This window comes from Gobius niger, assembly GCF_951799975.1.
Source record: "Gobius niger genome assembly, contig: SCAFFOLD_55, whole genome shotgun sequence".
Taxonomy (NCBI): domain Eukaryota; kingdom Metazoa; phylum Chordata; class Actinopteri; order Gobiiformes; family Gobiidae; genus Gobius; species Gobius niger.
Genome location: NW_027639266.1, coordinates 81,183 through 102,403, shown reverse-complemented (window position 1 = coordinate 102,403; position 21,221 = coordinate 81,183). Strand labels below are relative to the sequence as shown.

Sequence of the window (21,221 nt, the reverse complement as noted above, 5' to 3'; positions counted from 1 at the left end):
CACCAACTCCTTTAGCACCAACTCCTTTAGCACCAAACTCCTTTAGCACCAAACTCCTTTAGCACGAAGCTCCTTTAGCACCAAACTCCTTTAGCACCAACTCCTTTAACACCAAACTCCTTTAGCACGAAGCTCCTTTAGCACCAAACTCCTTTAGCACCAAACTCCTTTAGCACCAAACTCCTTTAGCACCAACTCCTTTAGCACCAAGCTCCTTTAGCACCAAACTCCTTTAGCACGAAGCTCCTTTAGCACCAAACTCCTTTAGCACCAAACTCCTTTAGCACCAAACTCCTTTAGCACCAACTCCTTTAACACCAAACTCCTTTAGCACGAAGCTCCTTTAGCACCAAACTCCTTTAGCACCAACTCCTTTAGCACCAACTCCTTTAGCACCAACTCCTTTAGCACCAACTCCTTTAGCACCAACTCCTTTAGCACCAAACTCCTTTAGCACGAAGCTCCTTTAGCACGAAGCTCCTTTAGCACCAAACTCCTTTAGCACGAAGCTCCTTTAGCACCAAACTCCTTTAGCACGAAGCTCCTTTAGCACCAAACTCCTTTAGCACCAAACTCCTTTAGCACCAAACTCCTTTAGCACCAACTCCTTTAGCACCAAACTCCTTTAGCACCAAACTCCTTTAGCACCAACTCCTTTAGCACCAAACTCCTTTAGCACCAAACTCCTGTAGCACCAAACTCCTTTAGCACGAAACTCCTTTAGCACCAAGCTCCTTTTGCACCAAACTCCTTTAGCACGAAACTCCTTTAGCACCAAACTCCTTTAGCACCAACTCCTTTAGCACGAAGCTCCTTTAGCACCAAACTCCTTTAGCACCAAACTCCTTTAGCACGAAGCTCCTTTAGCACCAAACTCCTTTAGCACCAAACTCCTTTAGCACCAAACTCCTTTAGCACGAAGCTCCTTTAGCACCAAACTCCTTTAGCACCAAACTCCTTTAGCACCAACTCCTTTAGCACCAAACTCCTTTAGCACCAAACTCCTTTAGCACCAACTCCTTTAGCACGAAGCTCCTTTAGCACCAAACTCCTTTAGCACGAAGCTCCTTTAGCACCAAACTCCTTTAGCACCAAACTCCTTTAGCACCAAACTCCTTTAGCACCAAACTCCTTTAGCACGAAGCTCCTTTAGCACCAAACTCCTTTAGCACCAAACTCCTTTAGCACCAAACTCCTTTAGCACCAAACTCCTTTAGCACCAAACTCCTTTAGCACGAAGCTCCTTTAGCACCAAACTCCTTTAGCACCAAACTCCTTTAGCACCAAACTCCTTTAGCACCAAACTCCTTTAGCACCAAACTCCTTTAGCACCAAACTCCTTTAGCACGAAGCTCCTTTAGCACGAAGCTCCTTTAGCACCAAACTCCTTTAGCACCAAACTCCTTTAGCACCAAACTCCTTTAGCACGAAGCTCCTTTAGCACGAAGCTCCTTTAGCACCAACTCCTTTAGCACGAAGCTCCTTTAGCACGAAGCTCCTTTAGCACGAAGCTCCTTTAGCACCAACTCCTTTAGCACCAAGCTCCTTTAGCACGAAGCTCCTTTAGCACCAAACTCCTTTAGCACCAAACTCCTTTAGCACCAAACTCCTTTAGCACCAAACTCCTTTAGCACCAAGCTCCTTTAGCACAAAGCTCCTTTAGCACCAACTCCTTTAGCACCAACTCCTTTAGCACCAAACTCCTTTAGCACCAAACTCCTTTAGCACCAAACTCCTTTAGCACTTATTCATTAACTGATTGATGGCATTTTCATCATATTTTAGTGCATTTTCTTTTTCTAAAATCATGAAGAGTAATTCAGAAAGTTTATTATGATTGCCTAAAGACCCATTTTACAGTTGACTTGTGTTTCTCCAACATCGTGCCGCAACAGCCTATTGACATTTTGTTTCCACACTCAAAGTCAATCTGCCCCTTATTGTGTTATTATATCACCAAATATGTCGGTATCCTGATATTTCTCATTTTGTGATTTATTATAGATCAGGGGTGCCCAGAGTGGGGCCATAGGGTGACCTACTTTTGCGCTGCCTGTGGTTAATACCAACTCTCTCCCATTCATCCTCAATGGTGAATTTGGATGCAGTACACTGTTTGGCCACCAGCGTCAAATTGGGGGCGCTGTTTCACCCCTTTCGCAAAAGTTAAGGAAACACTGTGTCTTGGTGTTTATCACAGAGCGTTGTAGCATCAACTTTCACAGTTTTCCGACTTTTATTGCAAAGGTTGTTGACATTAACAAAGGTGCATGTTAAAAATTGACTTATGAAATAATAATAATAAATCGGAACATTATCCTACATAATTCTTAAAAAACAAAGAAAAAAAACAAATGGCTAAAATAAAATTCATCAAATTACGAACATGTAATGGCCCTCTGGTAAAATAGCACACAAGAGAAAAGTAAAAAAGAAAAAAAGAAAAGGATGTATATTGTATCTACATGATCTGGCGACCCCCCAAATTCGTCTCACGACCCCCAGGTTGAGAACCACTGCTGTAGATACAGGTGTTTTGTTTTTTTACATTTTGCACTATATTGCTACAATAGGTGCCGTTCACGATTTCGAATGTGATGATGTCATAATGTCAGATGGAGGGCGGGGCCAATACAACTCTATGGGAGAAATTCAGTTTTTGGAAGAAATCTCCAAAACGAAAATTGACAAATGTTTTTCCTCTTCAGTGTTTGATCGTGATCGGATTCACAAACCTGTGATGTTATTTTTATGTCTGAAAGTCTTTTCTATTGGACAACATCACGCTCATGTTTTCTCATATTGTCACCACTTTTTGACATTTTTTAGAGATAATAATTGTACATTAGTTCATATGTGACAGAGGAGACGATGAACTTTGTGACAGTTTGTGTTTCATGTGGATTCCACGTGAACGCCGCCTATTGTTGATTTTGTTTTACTAAAACTAGGCTTTTGCCAGAGTTAACATTTGTTTTAATATAGCATGATATTTGTGTAGATAGAATCAAATGCAAATGGATATGTAAAAAATAAACTATAGTTGGGGCTGTGCAATTAATCGAAATTCGATTACGATTTCGATTACAACAGTAAACGATTACAAAATTAGCATAATTGCTAAAAAACGATTATAATTTTTTTTTCAGTTTTTGAAAAAAAAATTCAATTTTTATTTATTATTATTTTTTTATTTTTTTTTATTTTTGCATTTTTGTCACTTTTTTGCTGGATTTTTGTCTTTTTTTTAAATGGATTTTTGTCTTTTTTGCTGGATTTTTGTCACTTTTTTGATGGGTTTTTGTCACTTTTTTTTAATGGATTTTTGTCTTTTTTGCTGGATTTTTGTCACTTTTTTTAATGGATTTTTGTCTTTTTTGATGGATTTTTGTCACTTTTTTGATGGATTTTTGTTACTTTTTTGATGGATTTTTGTCTTTTTTTTTGCTGGATTTTTGTCACTTTTTTGATGGATTTTTGTCACTTTTTTGATGGATTTTTGTCACTTTTTTGATGGATTTTTGTCACTTTTTTGATGGATTTTTGTCACTTTTTTGATGGATTTTTGTCACTTTTTTGATGGATTTTTGTCACTTTTTTGATGGATTTTTGTCTTTTTTTGATGGATTTTTGTCACTTTTTTTAATGGATTTTTGTCTTTTTTGCTGGATTTTTGTCACTTTTTTGATGGGTTTTTGTCACTTTTTTTTAATGGATTTTTGTCTTTTTTGCTGGATTTTTGTCACTTTTTTTAATGGATTTTTGTCTTTTTTGATGGATTTTTGTCACTTTTTTGATGGATTTTTGTTACTTTTTTGATGGATTTTTGTCTTTTTTTTTTGCTGGATTTTTGTCACTTTTTTGATGGATTTTTGTCACTTTTTTGATGGATTTTTGTCACTTTTTTGATGGATTTTTGTCTCTTTTTTGATGGATTTTTGTCTTTTTTTGATGGATTTTTGTCACTTTTTTGCTGGATTTTTGTCACTTTTTTGCTGGATTTTTGTCACTTTTTTGATGGATTTTTGTCTTTTTTTGATGGATTTTTGTCTTTTTTCTGCTGGATTTTTGTCACTTTTTTGATGGATTTTTGTCACTTTTTTGGTGGATTTTTGTCACTTTTTTTGCTGGATTTTTGTCACTTTTTTGATGTTTTTTTTTTTAAAGGCAACAAATAATCGTTTGAATAATCGTGATTTCAATTATGACAAAAATAATCGTGATTATTATTTTTTCAATAATCGAGCAGCCCTAACTATAGTAACTATTATTATTTGCAGTTATATGTGTTTCATGCTTGACATCGCCATATTCGGCCGGCGACCCACAGGCACTTTTTCATTTTGGCCCTCGGAGACAAAAAGTTTGGGCGCCCCTGTTTTAGACCATATCCGTAATATCATTTATTGTTCATTCTTGTTCCAAAAACGTTGTGGGTTGTTCTGCCTGTGCTGAGCCTGACCTGCGCTCTGTTCTGCCGCAGTTGGAGATGGAGAAGCTGCAGCTGCAGAGCCTGGAGCAGGACCACCGCAAGCTGACGGCGCAGCTGAAGGACGAGCGCGACAAGAACAAGCACGTGGTGATGATGCTGGTGCGCGAGTGCAAGCAGCTGGCCACGCGCGTCGTCGAGGAGTCGCAGCGCTTCGACGAGCTGCAGACGCGCCACGACGAGGAGGCGCGCTGCTCCTCGCGGCTGCAGGACGAGCTGGACGCCGAGAGGCACAAGGCCCAGCAGATGGAGGCCAAGATGGAGAAGCAGCTGTCGGAGCTGGACACGGAGCGCGAGCAGCTGCGCGCCAAGCTGGCCCGCGAGGAGACGGAGAACCAGAGCCTCCGGCAGCAGGTGGAGGCGCTCAGGACTGGGCAGGGCGAGGCGGGCGAGGCCGAGGAGAAGGAGGAGGAGTCGGAGAAGGCGGAAACGGCGTCGGTGTGCGTGGCCACGGAGCCGGTGGCGTCCAGGGCGGTCTCCTGCCAGACGGAGGAGGCGGAGCCGGCGGCGAAGAAGGGCCCGCTGTCCATCCCGGTGAAGCCCAGCAGCTACGTGGGGCTGAGCCTGCCCAAGTCGCGGACGCTGAGCGCGGAGAACGGCGGCGGCGGCTCGGAGGCGGCGGCGGCGGCGGCGGGGGCGGGGCACGTGGGCGGGGTCCCGAGCGGCGTCAGCCCCCGGGTGCAGGCGGCCCGGTACAAGTTCCAGGAGCAGCAGGAGCAGAACCAGAACGGGTCCCAGAGCAGCCCCCCCGCCCGGGACCTGTCGCCCACAAACCGGGAGACCAACTTCGCCGCCAAACAGCAGGCGCGGCACACGGTGACACAGGTGAGGCGCACAAAACACAGGTGAGGCGCACGGTCACACAGGTGAGGCGCACGGTCACACAGGTGAGGCGCACGGTCACACAGGTGAGGCGCGAAAACACAGGTGAGGCGCACGGTCACACAGGTGAGACACACGGTCACACAGGTGAGGCGCGAAAACACAGGTGAGGCGCACGGTCACACAGGTGAGGCGCACGGTCACACAGGTGAGGCGCACGGTCACACAGGTGAGGCGCACGGTCACACAGGTGAGGCGCACGGTCACACAGGTGAGGCGCACGGTCACACAGGTGAGGCACACGGTGACACAGGTGAGGCGCACGGTCACACAGGTGAGGCGCACGGTCACACAGGTGAGGCGCACGGTCACACAGGTGAGGCGCGAAAACACAGGTGAGGCGCACGGTCACACAGGTGAGGCGCGACAACACAGGTGAGGCGCTAAAAACACAGGTGAGGCGCACGGTCACACAGGTGAGGCGCACGGTCACACAGGTGAGACGCACGGTCACACAGGTGAGACGCACGGTCACACAGGCGAGGCGCGAAAACACAGGTGAGGCTTAAAGAAACACAGGTGAGGCACTAGGGCTGGGTGCCGTTGAACGATACCAGTCTAGTATCGAAAAAGTAAAGTATCGAAAGCAGGTGCCAAAAGATAATACAGTTTTGATGCTGTTGGTCCAGGGACAGCATTATTTTTATTTTCCCCCACAATTTTTCTCTATTTTTTCCCAAATTCCCCAAATGTTTTTCTTTTTTTTTTACACATTTTTCCCCAATTATTTTTCTTTTTTTTCTTACTAACATTTTCCCTGTTTTCTTCCCATTTTCCCCTATATATATTTTTTTTTTATGTTTTACATTTTTTTTCCTTATTTTTGCCACTTTTTCTCAATTATCCCCCCAAATTTCTCCTAGTATTTTTTATTTTTACACATTTTTTATTTTTTTTACATTTTTTTATTAATTTTAGTTTTATTGTATTAATTTTTTATTTTTTATAAATATTTAACAAATATTTTATTTATTTTTTTATTAATTCAAAATTAATGTTTTTTTGTTGTTTTTTTAAACTAGTTTTTCCTTCTTTTTTGGCCCAATTTTCCCCCAATTATTTCCCATTTTTCACACATTTCTTGACGTTGGAGATGAAGCCCATGTTGTAAATCTGCACATTATTGTTCTGCTTTCAGGTCCTAGATGACAAATATTTCAGTAAATCACAAAAAGTATTGTTAAAGTGAAAAACTGGCCGGTCACACAGGTGATGTTTCTCCATCATTCACACGTCCTAAGAGGAGGTTTAGTCCCTGCACGTGAATCTGACCCTAAAAAAGCAGAAACTGAACTCTGATTTAGCATTGAGCTCGTTTTTATATTTATGCTAACTCCGATGGGCGTGGAAAGCCCGGCTCAGGGTTCCTTCGTAGCTTTGGACCTTCATGAATCTGCTTTAAAGAGCTCCATTCCGCTTCATCCATGTCTTGTTTTGCTGATCCCGGACTCTGTTTCCCAGGTCTTGTCGCGGTTCACGAGTCCGCCGAGCTCCGCGCCGCTGAGGCCGGGGCTGCCCCACTCGGCGTCGGAGAGCGGGCCGTTCCCGGGCCGACTGAGCCACCCCATCGGCATCAAGTCCCCCACGGTGGCCCGCATCGACCGGGGGAACCCGCCGCCCATCCCGCCCAAGAAGCCCGGCCTGTCCCAGACGCCCGCGCCCTCCGCCAAGAGCGGGGAGGGCGGGCGCGCCGGACCCAAGCCCGGGACGCCGCAGCTGCCCCCCAAGCCCGCGCTGGACCTGGTGCCCGCGCTGGCCGCCGCTCAGGTAACGGGGTCTCGCTGGAGGGGGGGGGGGGGGGTTCAGCCGGTGTCAGGTTTGACCGAACAAAACGTGCTGAAAGACGGATCTCGACGAGCAGGGATTCCACGTCTGGACAGAGGGGGCGCCGATGCATTTCCCTCAATACTTTCATACTTTTCCAATCGGCTTGTTGCACAATGTGGCTACGCTAGTTCCTCTGAGCTGAAGCTGTGGGCTCTAGTACTTCCTGTCCGTGTTCATTTCCATTAAGATTAGCTCAGACCAGTGAGTTCCTGGTAGAAATATTTCCATAGCGGAGACGTTTATGTTTGTGAGGATCAGGGAGTTTGTCTTGAAGCTAAAGGCTAATTTAACCTCTTAACTCCCGCCTGAACCGAGAGGATCTTTTTTCATCACGTCAGATTTTTTTATTTTCATTTTTGTCACTTTTTTGTCATTTTTTTGTCACATTTTTGTAATTTTTTGGTCATTTTTTTGTCACATTTTTGTCACATTTTGTCACATTTTTGTCACATTTTTGTCATTTTTTTGTCATTTTTTTGTCACATTTTTGTCATTTTTTGGTCATTTTTTGGTCACATTTTTGTCACATTTTGTCACATTTTTGTAATTTTTTGGTCATTATTTTTGTCACATTTTTGTCATTTTTTGGTCATTTTTTTGTCACATTTTTTTCATTTTTTCGTCAATTTTTTATCACATTTTTGAAATTTTTATCACATTTTTGTAATTTTTTGGTCATTTTTTTGTCACATTTTGTCACATTTTTGTCACATTTTATCACATTTTTGTAATTTTTTGGTCATTTTTTGGTCACATTTTTGTCACATTTTTGTCATATTTTTGTCATATTTTTGTCACATTTTAGTAATTTTTTTGTCATTTTTTTGTCACATTTTAGTAATTTTTTTGTCATTTTTTTGTCACATTTTATCACATTTTAGTAATTTTTTTGTCATTTTTTATCACATTTTTGAAATTTTTATCACATTTTTGTAATTTTTTTTGTCACATTTTTGTCATTTTTTGGTCATTTTTTTGTAATTTTGTCATATTTTTGTCACATTTTGTCACATTTTTATCACATTTTTGTCATTTTTTTATCACATTTTTGTCACATTTTTGTCATATTTTTGTCACATTTTTGTCATATTTTTGTCATATTTTTGTCATTTTTTTGTCACATTTTTATCACATTTTTGTCATTTTTTATCACATTTTTGTCACATTTTTGTCACATTTTGTCACATTTTTGTCATATTTTTATCACATTTTTGTCATATTTTTGTCATATTTTAGTAATTTTTTTGTCATTTTTTGTCATATTTTTGTCAAATTTTTGTCATATTTTTGTCACATTTTATCAATTTTTTGCAATTTTTTGGTCATTTTTTGGTCACATTTTTGTCATTTTTTGTCCATTTTTTGTCAATTTCTTGTGACATTTTGTGACATTTTTGCCACATTTCCATCATTGTTTTCGTCGAGAAAACCTGCTCGGTTCAGGTGGGAGTTAAGGGGTTAATGCTTTACACAACTTGAAATAGTGCCTTTATATATATTCTTTTATAGCATGTTAGCCTTTAGCTTCAAGACAAACTATCAATCCTTCATGATCACAGGCGTCTCCGATCTGAACTCGTTCATCATTATTTGAACACAGTAAATGATCATCGACCGGGAACTCACCGCCCACAACATAATCTTTAGAAAACAGGATTATTATTCCAGGAAAAGAAAACAGACAGGAAGTCCAGGCGCTCACACCTTCAGGTCAGAGGAACTAGCATAGCCACACCGCGCAACAAGCCAATACCTGAACTAAAATATGTGTGTGGAGGATCTGCACATTTCAAGGCCGTGGGAACCCAGGGTGCTGAGGGCGCCGCAGCACCTCCTGGTGGATAGTTTGTGAAGTGCAGGCAATATCAACCCCTTAACTCCCACCTGAACCGAGCACATTTTCTCCAGTTTGGCTTTACCCCAATCCAAAAGCTTCTGGAAAAAAGGTGTGAAAATAGCAACAAAACTGAGACGAAAACAATGATGGAAATGTGACAAAAAAGTGAGAAAACATTGACGAGAAAGTGATAAAAAATGTACAAATAATGACAAAAATGGACAAAAAATTGACGAAAAATAGTGAAAAAAAGGACAATAAAGTGAGAAAAAATTGTGAAAAAAAGGACACAAATTTGACAAAAAAACGAGAAAAAATTGACAAAAAGTGTACAAAAAAATTACAAAAAATGACACAAATGGACAAAAATTTGACGATAAATTGCGAAAAAAAGAACGAAAAAGTGATAAGAATTTGACAAAAAAAATGCGAATAATTTGACGAAAAACTGACAAAAAATTAACAAAAAATTAACAAAAAAGTGAGAAAAATGTGACAAAAAAATTGCGGAAAAAGTGACCAAAAAAGGACAAAAATGGACAAAAAATGCTGAAAAATAGCGGAAAAAAATGACAAAAAAATGACAAAAATGTGACAAAAAACGACAAAAAAACGACAAAAAAGGACAAAAAATTGACAAAAAAATGACAAAAAATGTGACAAAAAAATGACAAAAATGTGACAAAAAACGACAAAAAAACAACAAAAAAATGACAAAAAAAAGACAAAAATGTGACAAAAAATGACAAAAAATTTACAAAAATGTGACAAAAAATGACAAAAAAATGACAAAAAATTTACAAAAATGTGACAAAAAATGACCAAAAATTTACAAAAAATGACAAAAAATTGACAAAAATGTGACAAAAATGTGACAAAAATGTGACAAAAAATGACAAAAAAATGACAAAAATGTGAAAATGAGTTGAATACCCAACAAAAAAATGAAGGAAAAAAAATGTGATGAGAAAAGATCCGCTCGGTTCAGGCGGGAGTTAACAGGTTAACGTCGTTCCTGGACAAACAGCATCAAAACTTGAATCAATATGATTTTTTCAGTATCTACTTTCGATACTTAGTTTTTTTGACGCTTTGATTGGATATTTGAGCCTCTCAATAAGACGCTCACTCGGCCCTGAGGCTGGAACAAACATCATGTGGTCTTTTTAAAGGTTTAGCCTAACAAAGCTAGCTCATTAGCTGCAGCTGTTTCCAGATGTGGATTCCCTCAGGTCGAGAACTAAAACTATCCACCTGTTAGAGCGATCTCACTCTGCTTAAATCCTGAAGTACGTGTTCGGTCAAACCTCAAACCTGTGACCGTCGCTGGAACCTCCGCCTCGAACCACAGGCTAAAGCATCTTCATGTAAAGGATGTGCATGTGTCGTATGTGTCACGCGTGTAGCTGTGGAAATGTCCCGTGTTGTGATTAACCGTGTCATGTGACTGTCATGTGATCGCCCGGACAGAGCGAGACGGCGTCCACCGCATGTGCCATTCCCCCTCCATCTCCCTCTAGCCTCGAGGCGACAGCGTCAGGTAAACGGGGCTCCTCCCACTGCACCTGCAGGCCCCGCCCACCACACACCTGTCCTCTCACCTGTCCGCTCTCCTCCATTCATTACACTCACAGATCATCACGTCACATCCTCGTTTGGACAAGTTCATGTTTCATTTATATGTATTTAAATGACTCAAATGAATAATATAATAATAACAATAATAATATATATATACATTAACCTGAGTTATTTAGACTGAAGTGATTCATCTGCCAGTGGAACAAGTGTTTTTCATTCACAAATACTGACATGTTTGGTATCCACGTGTAGCAGGAAAGGCTGTGATGACGCTGCATTCCAAATATGGGCATTTCCTTTGTGGGAGACAGTTTGGAAAAATTTGGCAAATGTCAGAAATGTTTTGAAGATTTTGAAACATTTTGGAAATATGAAAACATTTCGAAATCTTTTGAAAAAATTGGGAAATTTGGGGATTTTTTTTTTGGAAACATTTTAAGTTTAAAAAAAAACCTGGGATAGGATTGAATTGGAATAAAAAAATATAAGATTTTAGAAAAAAATTGAAAAAGTTTTGGAAAAAAATGTGTACATTTTACAACAGTTTGGAACAGTTTTGAAAATAAAAAGAAACATTTTGGGAAAGTCTTGGAAATTTGGGGAACCTTTTGGGGGAAATTTAGGGAAAATTTGGGATTTAAAAAAAAAAATTCTGTTCATGTTTTGAAAAATTGTTGAAAACCAATATATTTTTTGGGGAAAAAATTTGAAATGTCGTCCAACATGGCTGGTTTTCCCACACTTATTCATTCACAAATACTGACCTGTTTGGTATCCACGTGTAGCAGGAAAGGCTGTGACCGAGATGACGCTGTAATCCAAATATGGTCGTTTCCTTTGTGGGAGACAGCAGCGGCTAAAGGGAGGAATATACTATAATATATATATAATAGACTGTCCGGTATTTATATGACTTGCTCCACTGGCAGATTTGATGAATTACTGACTCAGATGACTAAGTCTGGAACGCTCTCCAGACCTCCTGCTTCTGTCCGGACTCCTCTTCTCTGTCCGACACCTTTGCTCCATGTCTCTCCTCCATCGGTCGACCTTTCACTCTGTAAAATCTCCATCTCGTTGATTTAAGGCTTTTATTCTCACACTTTGACTCTAAAGTTTGGCTCTGAAGCTGATGCCAGAGGCTCCTCCCACCGCTCCACATCAGCCAATCACAGCTCCTCTTCCTGCTTCCGCATGGTTTTGGATCTTCTTGTGTTTCATGTTCTTGTTTTGACGGTGTGAACTTTAAAGTGCTTTGAAGAGTTTCATGAGCCTCTTAACACTTCCTTGTTTGAGTTTTGTTTTGTTTAGAGTTTTGTTTTGTTTACAGTTTTTCCACACTGAGATCTGTTCTTAGCTTAGACGAGTTCATGTGCACCTGTCTGGTCGTCACGCGTGTCCTCAGTCACGTAAACACAGACGGCGTTAGCATTTAGCCTCTGTAGCTCCAAACCAGGTGAAGACAGAAGCGACCGAGCTCTTCTATGTTTCACTATTTAACCTCTTAACTCCCGCCTGAACCGAGAGCATCTTTTTCCTCACGTCATCAGATTTTTTTTCCATCATTTTTTTATTGGGTATTCAACTCATTTTTGTCACATTTTTATTTGTCAATTTTTAGTCAATTTTTTGTAATTTTTTGTCACATTTTTGTCATTTTTTGTAATTTTTTTGTATTTTTTTGTCAATTTTTTATCACATTTTTGTCACATTTTGTCGTTTTTTTTTGTCAATTTTTTGTAATTTTTTGTCAATTTTTTAATCAATTTTTTTTCACATTTTTTCAATTTTTTGTCTTTTTTGGTCAAATTTTTATCACAGTTTTGTCACATTTTTGTCATTTTTTCGTCAATTTTTTCATCAATTTTTTATCACATTTTTGTCAATTTTGTATTTTTTTTCATTTTTTGGTCATTTTTTGGTCATTTTTTGGTCAATTATTAATACAATTTTTATCATATTTTGTCACATTTTTTGCCACTTTCTCATCAATTTTTTGTCACTTTTTGTCAATTCTCACTTTTTTGTCACATTTCCATCATTGTTTTCGTCTCAGTTTTGTTGCTATTTTCTCAGCTTTTTTCGATATTTTTGTAATTTTTTGTCACATTTTTGTTGTTTTTTGCCAATTTTTTAATCCAATTTTTTTCACATTTTTTTTTATTTTTTCGTCAATTTTTTGTCACAGTTTTGTCTTTTTTTTTTTTGTCATTTTTTGTCATTTTTTTTCAATTTTGTGTATTTTTTTGTCAATTTTTTTTATCACATTTTTGTCACATTTTTGTCACATTTTTGTTGTTTTTTGTCAATTTTGTATTTTTTTTGTCAAAATTGTGTCCATTTTTTTTCTTCATTTTTTTGGTCATTTTTTATTAATCAAATTTTTATCATATTTTGTCACATTTTTGTCAATTTTTTGTCAATTTCTTGACATTTTTGCCACTTTCTCATCAATTTTTCGTTACTTTTTTGTCAATTAATTCTCGCTTTTTTGTCACATTTCCATCATTGTTTTCGTCTCAGTTTTGTCGCTATTTTCTAACCTTTTCTCCAGAAGCTTTTGGATTGGGGTAAAGCCAAACTGGAGAAAATGTGCTCGGTTCAGGTGGGAGTTAAGGGGTTAGATATGGATTTTCTAAGTGGATAAAAAGGGGAACTAAACTATATTTGAGGGTTTGTTTGTTTCCTCCTTGTCGTTATTATTTTCTTGTTTTGTTTAAGTGCATGCTCTAACCGCCCGCCCTGTGTTTCCCCGTGACCCCGTGACCTCGTGACCCCGTGACCCTGTAGCACTTTTAGCCTCCTCTTTCCCCCGTCGTCTCCTCTGTTTCTCTTTAACTCTCTTTAACCCTGCGGTGTTCACGTCCCGCCACGCCCTAACCCCGCCCTCTTCCCCCCCGTCTCCCCCCCCCCCCTCTAGGCCGCCGCCCCCCCGTAGCGCCCGGGGCGGGGGGAGCCGGGTCCGCAGGCCTGGATTCGGACCCGCTCCTGCTCCCTGCTGCTGCTGTCCAGGAACACGCCACTTTAATGTCAATGCTGCTCCACCACCGACCACGACACCACCCGGAACCACCACAGGAACCACTACAGGGACTACAGGGACTACTACCACCCCCGCCACCCCCCCCCGACCAACCCCCCCCCGATCACCACCACGACGACTGGGTCCACCGGCTCCGAGTCTCCGCCCTCTTCGCCGCTGCTCAAAACGGAAACACAGGTGAGACCGAGTTTAACCAGGCTAGTGCTAGGCTAGTGCTAGGCTAGTGCTAGTGCATGTCTATGGTAACTAGTAGCCTGCATTAAAAACAGGAATTCACAAAGCAGCTTTCTATAAATCAGATATGGCAACGTTTGGAGGTCGAGCCCATGATTTAGAAGAGGTTTTTAATGGAGGCTACTAGTTACCATAGACATGCACTAGCCTAGCACTAGCCTAGCACTAGCCTAGCACTAGCCTAACACTAACCTAGCACTAGCCTAGCACTAGCCTAACACTAACCTAGCACTAGCCTAACACTAACCTAGCACTAGCCTAACACTAACCTAGCACTAGCCTAACACTAACCTAGCACTAGCCTAGCACTAGCCTAGCACTAGCCTAGCACTAGCCTAGCACTAACCTAGCACTAGCCTAGCACTAGCCTAACACTAACCTAGCACTAGCCTAACACTAACCTAGCACTAGCCTAGCACTAGCCTAGCACTAGCCTAACACTAACCTAGCACTAGCCTAACACTAACCTAGCACTAGCCTAGCACTAGCCTAACACTAACCTAGCACTAGCCTAACACTAACCTAGCACTAGCCTAACACTAACCTAGCACTAGCCTAACACTAACCTAGCACTAGCCTAACACTAACCTAGCACTAGCCTAACACTAACCTAGCACTAGCCTAACACTAACCTAGCACTAGCCTAACACTAACCTAGCACTAGCCTAACACTAACCTAGCACTAGCCTAGCACTAGCCTAGCACTAGCCTAACACTAACCTAGCACTAGCCTAACACTAACCTAGCACTAGCCTAGCACTAGCCTAACACTAACCTAGCACTAGCCTAACACTAACCTAGCACTAGCCTAGCACTAACCTAGCACTAGCCTAACACTAACCTAGCACTAGCCTAGCACTAGCCTAACACTAACCTAGCACTAGCCTAACACTAACCTAGCACTAGCCTAGCACTAACCTAGCACTAGCCTAACACTAACCTAGCACTAGCCTAACACTAACCTAGCACTAGCCTAACACTAGCCTAGCACTAGCCTAACACTAACCTAGCACTAGCCTAGCACTAACCTAGCACTAGCCTAACACTAGCCTAGCACTAGCCTAACACTAACCTAGCACTAGCCTAACACTAGCCTAGCACTAGCCTAACACTAACCTAGCACTAGCCTAACACTAACCTAGCACTAGCCTAGCACTAGCCTAGCACTAGCCTAACACTAACCTAGCACTAGCACTAGCCTAACACTAGCCTAGCACTAGCCTAGCACTAGCCTAGCACTAGCACTAGCCTAGCACTAGCACTAGCCTAGCACCACTAAACTCTTCAAATATAAGGACTGCAGAAAAATATATATATAACTCCAGGAATCAGCATCACTCTGGATGACTAGGAAATGAGGCTTATGTCAAAAATCCTGAAATATCCCTTTAGATCCCTTTAAATCCCTTTAAATCCCTTTAAATCCCTTTAAATCCCTTTAAATCCCTTCGTCTAAAATCTTAAAGCTTCTTGGTAAAGGCGTCAAAATAGCGACAAAAACGAGAGAAAAACGTGACCAAAAAAGAATAATAATGACAAAAAAATTACTGAAAAATGGACAAAAAAGCAACAAAAGAGCGAAAAGGTTTGATGAAAACGCAGCAAAAAAGTGACGGCAACAAAGTGAGGAAAAGAATGTACATGTTGTATCTTCAGGGGAGGCGTTTCTCTGGCCTCTCATCGTCATGTCAGGGATCATGTTTAGAACGCTGGTCATTATCTGGTACCTTCTGTCGGTGCTTGTTTTCCCGATAATGACCAGCGTTCTAAACATGATCCGCTTATTATCCGGCCATTTGCAACTGAACACACACAACATAAACTTCATACACTTTTATGAAGGTCGAAAGGTTTAGTTAATGACTTCCGCCACAAATAGTTCCCAAAAGTTTGCGCGTTGCTCGGCAGCGTTTTGCTAGGCTAGAAGCAGCAAGGCTAGCAGCTAGCCTAGCAACTTAGCTGAAGGCGCAGTTGGAGGAATGGTGGTGAAAGTTGAAAGTCAGACTCACGCTAACTTCACGAGCGATTCCCCGACTTCTCTCTCAGTGACGGACAGATAGTGTCGCTACTACGTACGTGCGGAGTGATATGAAAGCACCAACTCCGTTACCATTGGCAGCGTCATTATTTTTCTCAGAGGTCCTTTATGTAAGGATTAAACAACGAGGAGCCGCATTAGACGGTTATAATGCAGGACGCGGAGTCGAGAACACCACGACGCGCAGTGGAGTCATTATAACGTCTAACGCGGCTCCTCGTTGTTTAATCCGCTTATACCAGGGTCCCACAAACGTAACATTTATAATAAATGTGTTTTTCTCATTGACTAAACTCACTAAATCTGCCAGACTACGGGACTATTTTATCTGGGTTATTAGCCGGTCACTGAAGGCTGGTCTCAGAGCGAGTCATTCTCCGCAGCTATTACGAGGATCTCAGTCAGGCTCAACGACACAACATCAGCACAGAATCACAACACAACAGGACTAACCCGGAAACACTTTTCCCTGGAAGTAAACACCGATATGCGGCACTCGTGGGCAGGAGTTATTTACCTTTTACACTGTTTAACCTGAAGCTAAAGCTAGCTAGCTCAACCAGCTCAACTGTTTATGGAAACAGCTGCGGTGGAGTCGCTCACACCTGGGCCCCCCCAACTCAAACTTTTATGTTTGACTTTACTAATCCAGACAAAGATGCTTCAATGCAGGATCATTTTATGTACGCCTGAAAATGATGAATAGCCTTAACCGTTTCCAATAGAAATGTAAAGCTCATATGTTATTAACAGTAGCTAACCTAGCTGCTCACTCTCCTCTACAAACATTTAGCAAACACTAAATCCATCTCATACGTTCCTGTCAGTCACTAATTACGCCTTTATCTGATTCAGCTGTGTCAGGCGTTGCTATGGCGACGCCACAGCGGAGTGATATCCCAGTGATTTAACTACCGGACTACGTGTGCGGTTACACCAAAATAATGCACCAGCCAATCAGAATCCAGTATCACCCAGAACATGGTATAACAGAAAATAATGACCGGGAGAACGTTGGGAAATCCCGTTCAAATCAACGGAGCTTCTGCTTACGCTGTGAAGAGCCGTGTAATAAGTGCAGATAAACAGAAACATCTCAGCCTGAATTTAATAATGAAGTTTTGCATCAGTAATGAGGGATGGAAACACATTTAATCGATTATTGATGAAGTAAATGTATTAATGAACATGAGCAGGTCGTATTTGAATTCCTATATATATATAAACACTGGAAGTGTTTGTGGGAGACGGAGCCGCTGAAGAAGAAGAGCTGATGAAACAATGACCTGAAGAGACGGATGAAAGCGTCATATTTATATTTATATTTATATTTATATTTATATATTTCTTCAGACGTGTTCTCAGCCGCTCATGGAGAAACAAAGTCTCTCCACGTGTAAAGTAAAGAATCGTCTGTGAGCTCTGTTTGTGTCTCAGTTCTATAAATACTGCGACATGAACATAATGACAGCGTTACTGCTCCCTCTCATTACTGCAAACACATGAGCGCCTGGTCCCGGGTTCCACTCCTGACGGGGGCGGGGCCTGTCCGTGGGAAGGTTTATCGTCCTGCTAAAAACAGGAGCAGGTTCTCACGGGCGGCGGAGGCGTTAGACGTTAGACGTGGCCAAAGTCCTAAAAAGCCTTAAAGACCAGTTCACATCATGCCTCTATTATATATATATATATGACGGGGCCCAAACCTTTTGTCTCTGAGGCCAAAATGAAAAGGACCTGTGGGTCGCGGCCAAACACGGCGATGTCAAGTGTGAAACTGCAAATAATAAGTTACTTTCTGTTCTTTTTCAGTAGCCTATACATTTGCACGTGATTCTATCTATGCAAATAACGTGCTACAGTAATATCAATGTTAACTGTGGCCAAAGCCTAGTTTTAGTCGAACAAAATCAACTATTGCAGGAATATAGTGCAAAATGTAAACAACACCTATATCTACAGAACCTACAGTGACTTTAAATCATTCATTTGATAAGAAGGAACATAAGAAAATGCCACATTAGATCATTGTGAAAATGTCAGTTCAGCATAAATGATTTTATAATAAGTACATTTTTAACATGTACGTGTCAACAACCTGTGCAATACAAGTTGGAAAACTGGGAAAGTTGATGTTCCAACGCTCTGTGATAAACACAAGACACCACAAGTGTTTCCTTAAAGAGGGGGTGTTCTGCTTTTACACATAGCACCAGTCTATATCTCACTACAATGATGACAAACCTTCTGCTGGTCTGTAAATGCAGTAAATTAGAATAACTGCCTTGTATAAAATGTCTCTCTCAAAATGGCTGTAGTGAATGTCTTGAAATAGGCCTCTGTCTCTTTAAGAACCTCTGAGCCTTTAGACACGCCCCCTCCACACGCTGTCTGTGGCATCAGTGGGGAGGGGGTTCTGCTGAGGAGCAGTGGTTGGTTACTCGGCTGGTGACGAAAGCTCGGAGGCGTCTCCAGGAGGTGGGGGCGTTCCTAGGAGGACTCAGGCAAACCTATCCCTAAAATGGCCGCCATCAGAGTTTTTACAGATTACTCAGAAATACGTGAATGTGCCAAGGCAACACTTCAGCCATGTTTTTAATGAGGGAATGACAGAATAACATGATGGAAAGCTTGAAAAAGTCCATTTTGCAGAATACCCCCCCTTGTGAAAGGAGTGAAACAGCGCCCCCAATCTGACGCTAGTGGCCAAAGAGTGTACTGCATCCATGTTTACCTTTGAGAATGAATGGGAAGAGAGTTGGTATTAAGACGAGCAAAAGTAGGTCAACCTCTGGGGCCAACAGAATTGTCCACACTTTGGGCCCCCCTGCTCTATGACGTATAGATCCTCTGTCCACGTCGTCTCTACAGGGCAGTTTGCCGGTTAAATAATCCAAGGACACATATTCAGGTAGTGCACGGTGCTGTTCTGCAGCTGCTTCGTCAGGAATCAGGTTAAGAAGAACACATTTCCTTCCGTCCTGTGAAGTTTCCTCCCACACTTCCCAGTCACATGGTCAAAATATTTTACACAGTTCCATGCAAGATCCCAATCATCATCGTTTATATCCAGCTCGAATTCCCGTTCCCAGAGCTGCTTTAAATGAGAAGTTCTTTTAGTTGGTTGTAAGAAGACTTTACAGAGTTTTAGTCCGAGGTGAGAACAGCTGCTTCTCAAAGGCAGATATCGATCGGTCTGAGAGTGATGATGTTTTTTGTTCTCACTGGTGTTAAACTCTCTCCTGTTTGTGGACTCTTCCAGACGACCTGAAGCTGCTTCTCTCCGCTGTCGACGCCGACGTCTCGGACTCAGACGGATTCTCTCCGCTGCACTTCGCCGCCGCCCACGGACACTCCAGGTCACTCTAACACTTTGTCACTCCTGTAGAAGCTCCTGCACCAGAGTCACTCCTGAAGCCACCAAGTCACTCAGCATCACAACCTGGAACTGTACTGTTATAGCCCTCGTGCATCCCCAGTTGTGCCTGACAGTTGTGTGCAGGGCTGGACTGGCAGAAAAAATCGGCCCGGGACTTTTGGGTCAAGACCGGCCCTCTAAAAACAGTCATATTCAATGCAATAGTCGAGGTGATGAGCAGAACAATAAGTCCTTGGCTTGAACTAAAACAGTATAAGCTACGGATCGAGGACAATAGCTGCCATTTTGTTTCTGCCGAATTCAAGCTCACGCCTCAGAGACTCAACACTTTAATCTTTTCATTTATAACTTGAAGGAACTTTTGTAAAATGACTGAACAATCTTAAAATGTGCGTTCCGTTAATGAAGTTCCTCTCGCGACTGCAACACAAATAAACTTCTCAAAACCAACCAAATGATCCGACTGTAGATGAAGATGAAACCGTAAAACTCACCACAGAGTCTGAGAGGTGTGGAGTGAGAACAGAAATCCCAAAAAGGCCAAACATTGTACACTGCGTTCCAAATTATTATGCAAATGACATTTTTCTAAGATTTTCTAAACTGTCAACTCAAATGAGAGTCAGCATAATTTTCAAGTCTTTAACTGGTTGAGGATCATCTAAATGTGGTTGAAAAAACCTCCCAGTGATAACAGTATTTTTTTCAAAAAGAAATATAGTAAAAACCTCAAAATCCACTGTTCCAAATTATTATGCAACTCATTGTTTCAATACATTTTAAAGCTTGTAATTAACTGAAAATGGTCATTTGTTGTATTTGTAGCATTAGGAGGTCATACTTACTGAAATCAAAAGATATTTCAATCAAAAAAATATTAACAGGTCAAGTTATATTTTACCATAGGACCTTCTTTGAGCAGCTTCAAAATTCTAAAATCCATTAAAATTGTGAGTTTTTGTAGAGTTTCTGCTTGGATTTCTTTGCAGGATGTTAGAATAACCTCCCAGAGCTGCTGTTTGGATGAAAACTGCCTCCCACCCTCATAGAAGTTGTTTTTGTTGAGGCTCAAAAGGTTCTCAACAGGGCTGAGGTCAGGGGAGGAGGGGGTCCACATCATGAGTTTCTCTCCTTTTATGCCCATAGCAGCCAGTGATGCAGAGGTTTTCTTTACAGCAGGACATGGGGCGTTGTCATGATGAAGATGATCTTGTTCGGGAAAACACGGCTCGTCTTTTTGTACCATAGAAGACAGTGGTCAGTCAGAAAGAGGTCATTTTCACACCTTCAGGGATCCTAAAGGGACCGACCAGCTCTCTCCCCATGATTCTGACTCCGCCCCCTCCTTACTGACGTCACAGCCTTGTTGGGACATTGTGGCCATTCACCAACCATCCACTACTCCATTGATCTGACCATCCAGGGTCACACGGCCTCATCAGTGAACAAGACTGTTTGAAAATGAGTCCTCATGTATTTCTGAGCCACTGTTTCTGTTCATGAACATTCAATTAACCATTTAGGGGAGGCCCGGATAGAAGGTTTATGCACAACTGCAGCCTCTGGAGGGTCCTACAGCTTCATGTTCGGGAGACTCCAGCTTTGTAGCATCTGTTCTCTTAATCTGATGTATTTGTTTGGCAGAAACTGTCCATATTGTGCCTTTATCTGCACAAACCTGAGTGTGCTCTGAATCATCCACAAATCTCTTATCATTACGATGATCGCGCTTCATCTTTCATGAAATATCAAAGGTGTTCATACCTAGACCAAGACATTCAACTATTTCACGCTTTTCATCAGCAGAGAGATCCTTTTTCTTTCCCATATTGCTTGAAAATGATGATCTGCATAATACAGTGGAACATCCTTTTTCAGTAATTTTTCCCTTAACTGGGCTTAACCTGAAAACTG

At 41.4% G+C, this 21,221-nt stretch overlaps 1 protein-coding gene across 1 annotated transcript in view; it reads left to right on the top strand.

The window, feature by feature from the left end:
• Positions 1–21,221, top strand: part of cttnbp2 (cortactin binding protein 2) — a 105,471-nt gene that overhangs the window by 49,018 nt on the left and 35,232 nt on the right. Inside the window, exons 4-8 of the mRNA XM_079583130.1 lie at positions 4,484–5,314; positions 6,833–7,138; positions 10,506–10,575; positions 13,537–13,836; positions 19,191–19,287. Of these exons, the coding sequence (XP_079439256.1) occupies positions 4,484–5,314; positions 6,833–7,138; positions 10,506–10,575; positions 13,537–13,836; positions 19,191–19,287 (1,604 nt within the window). The remainder of the gene's footprint in view (positions 1–4,483; positions 5,315–6,832; positions 7,139–10,505; positions 10,576–13,536; positions 13,837–19,190; positions 19,288–21,221) is intronic.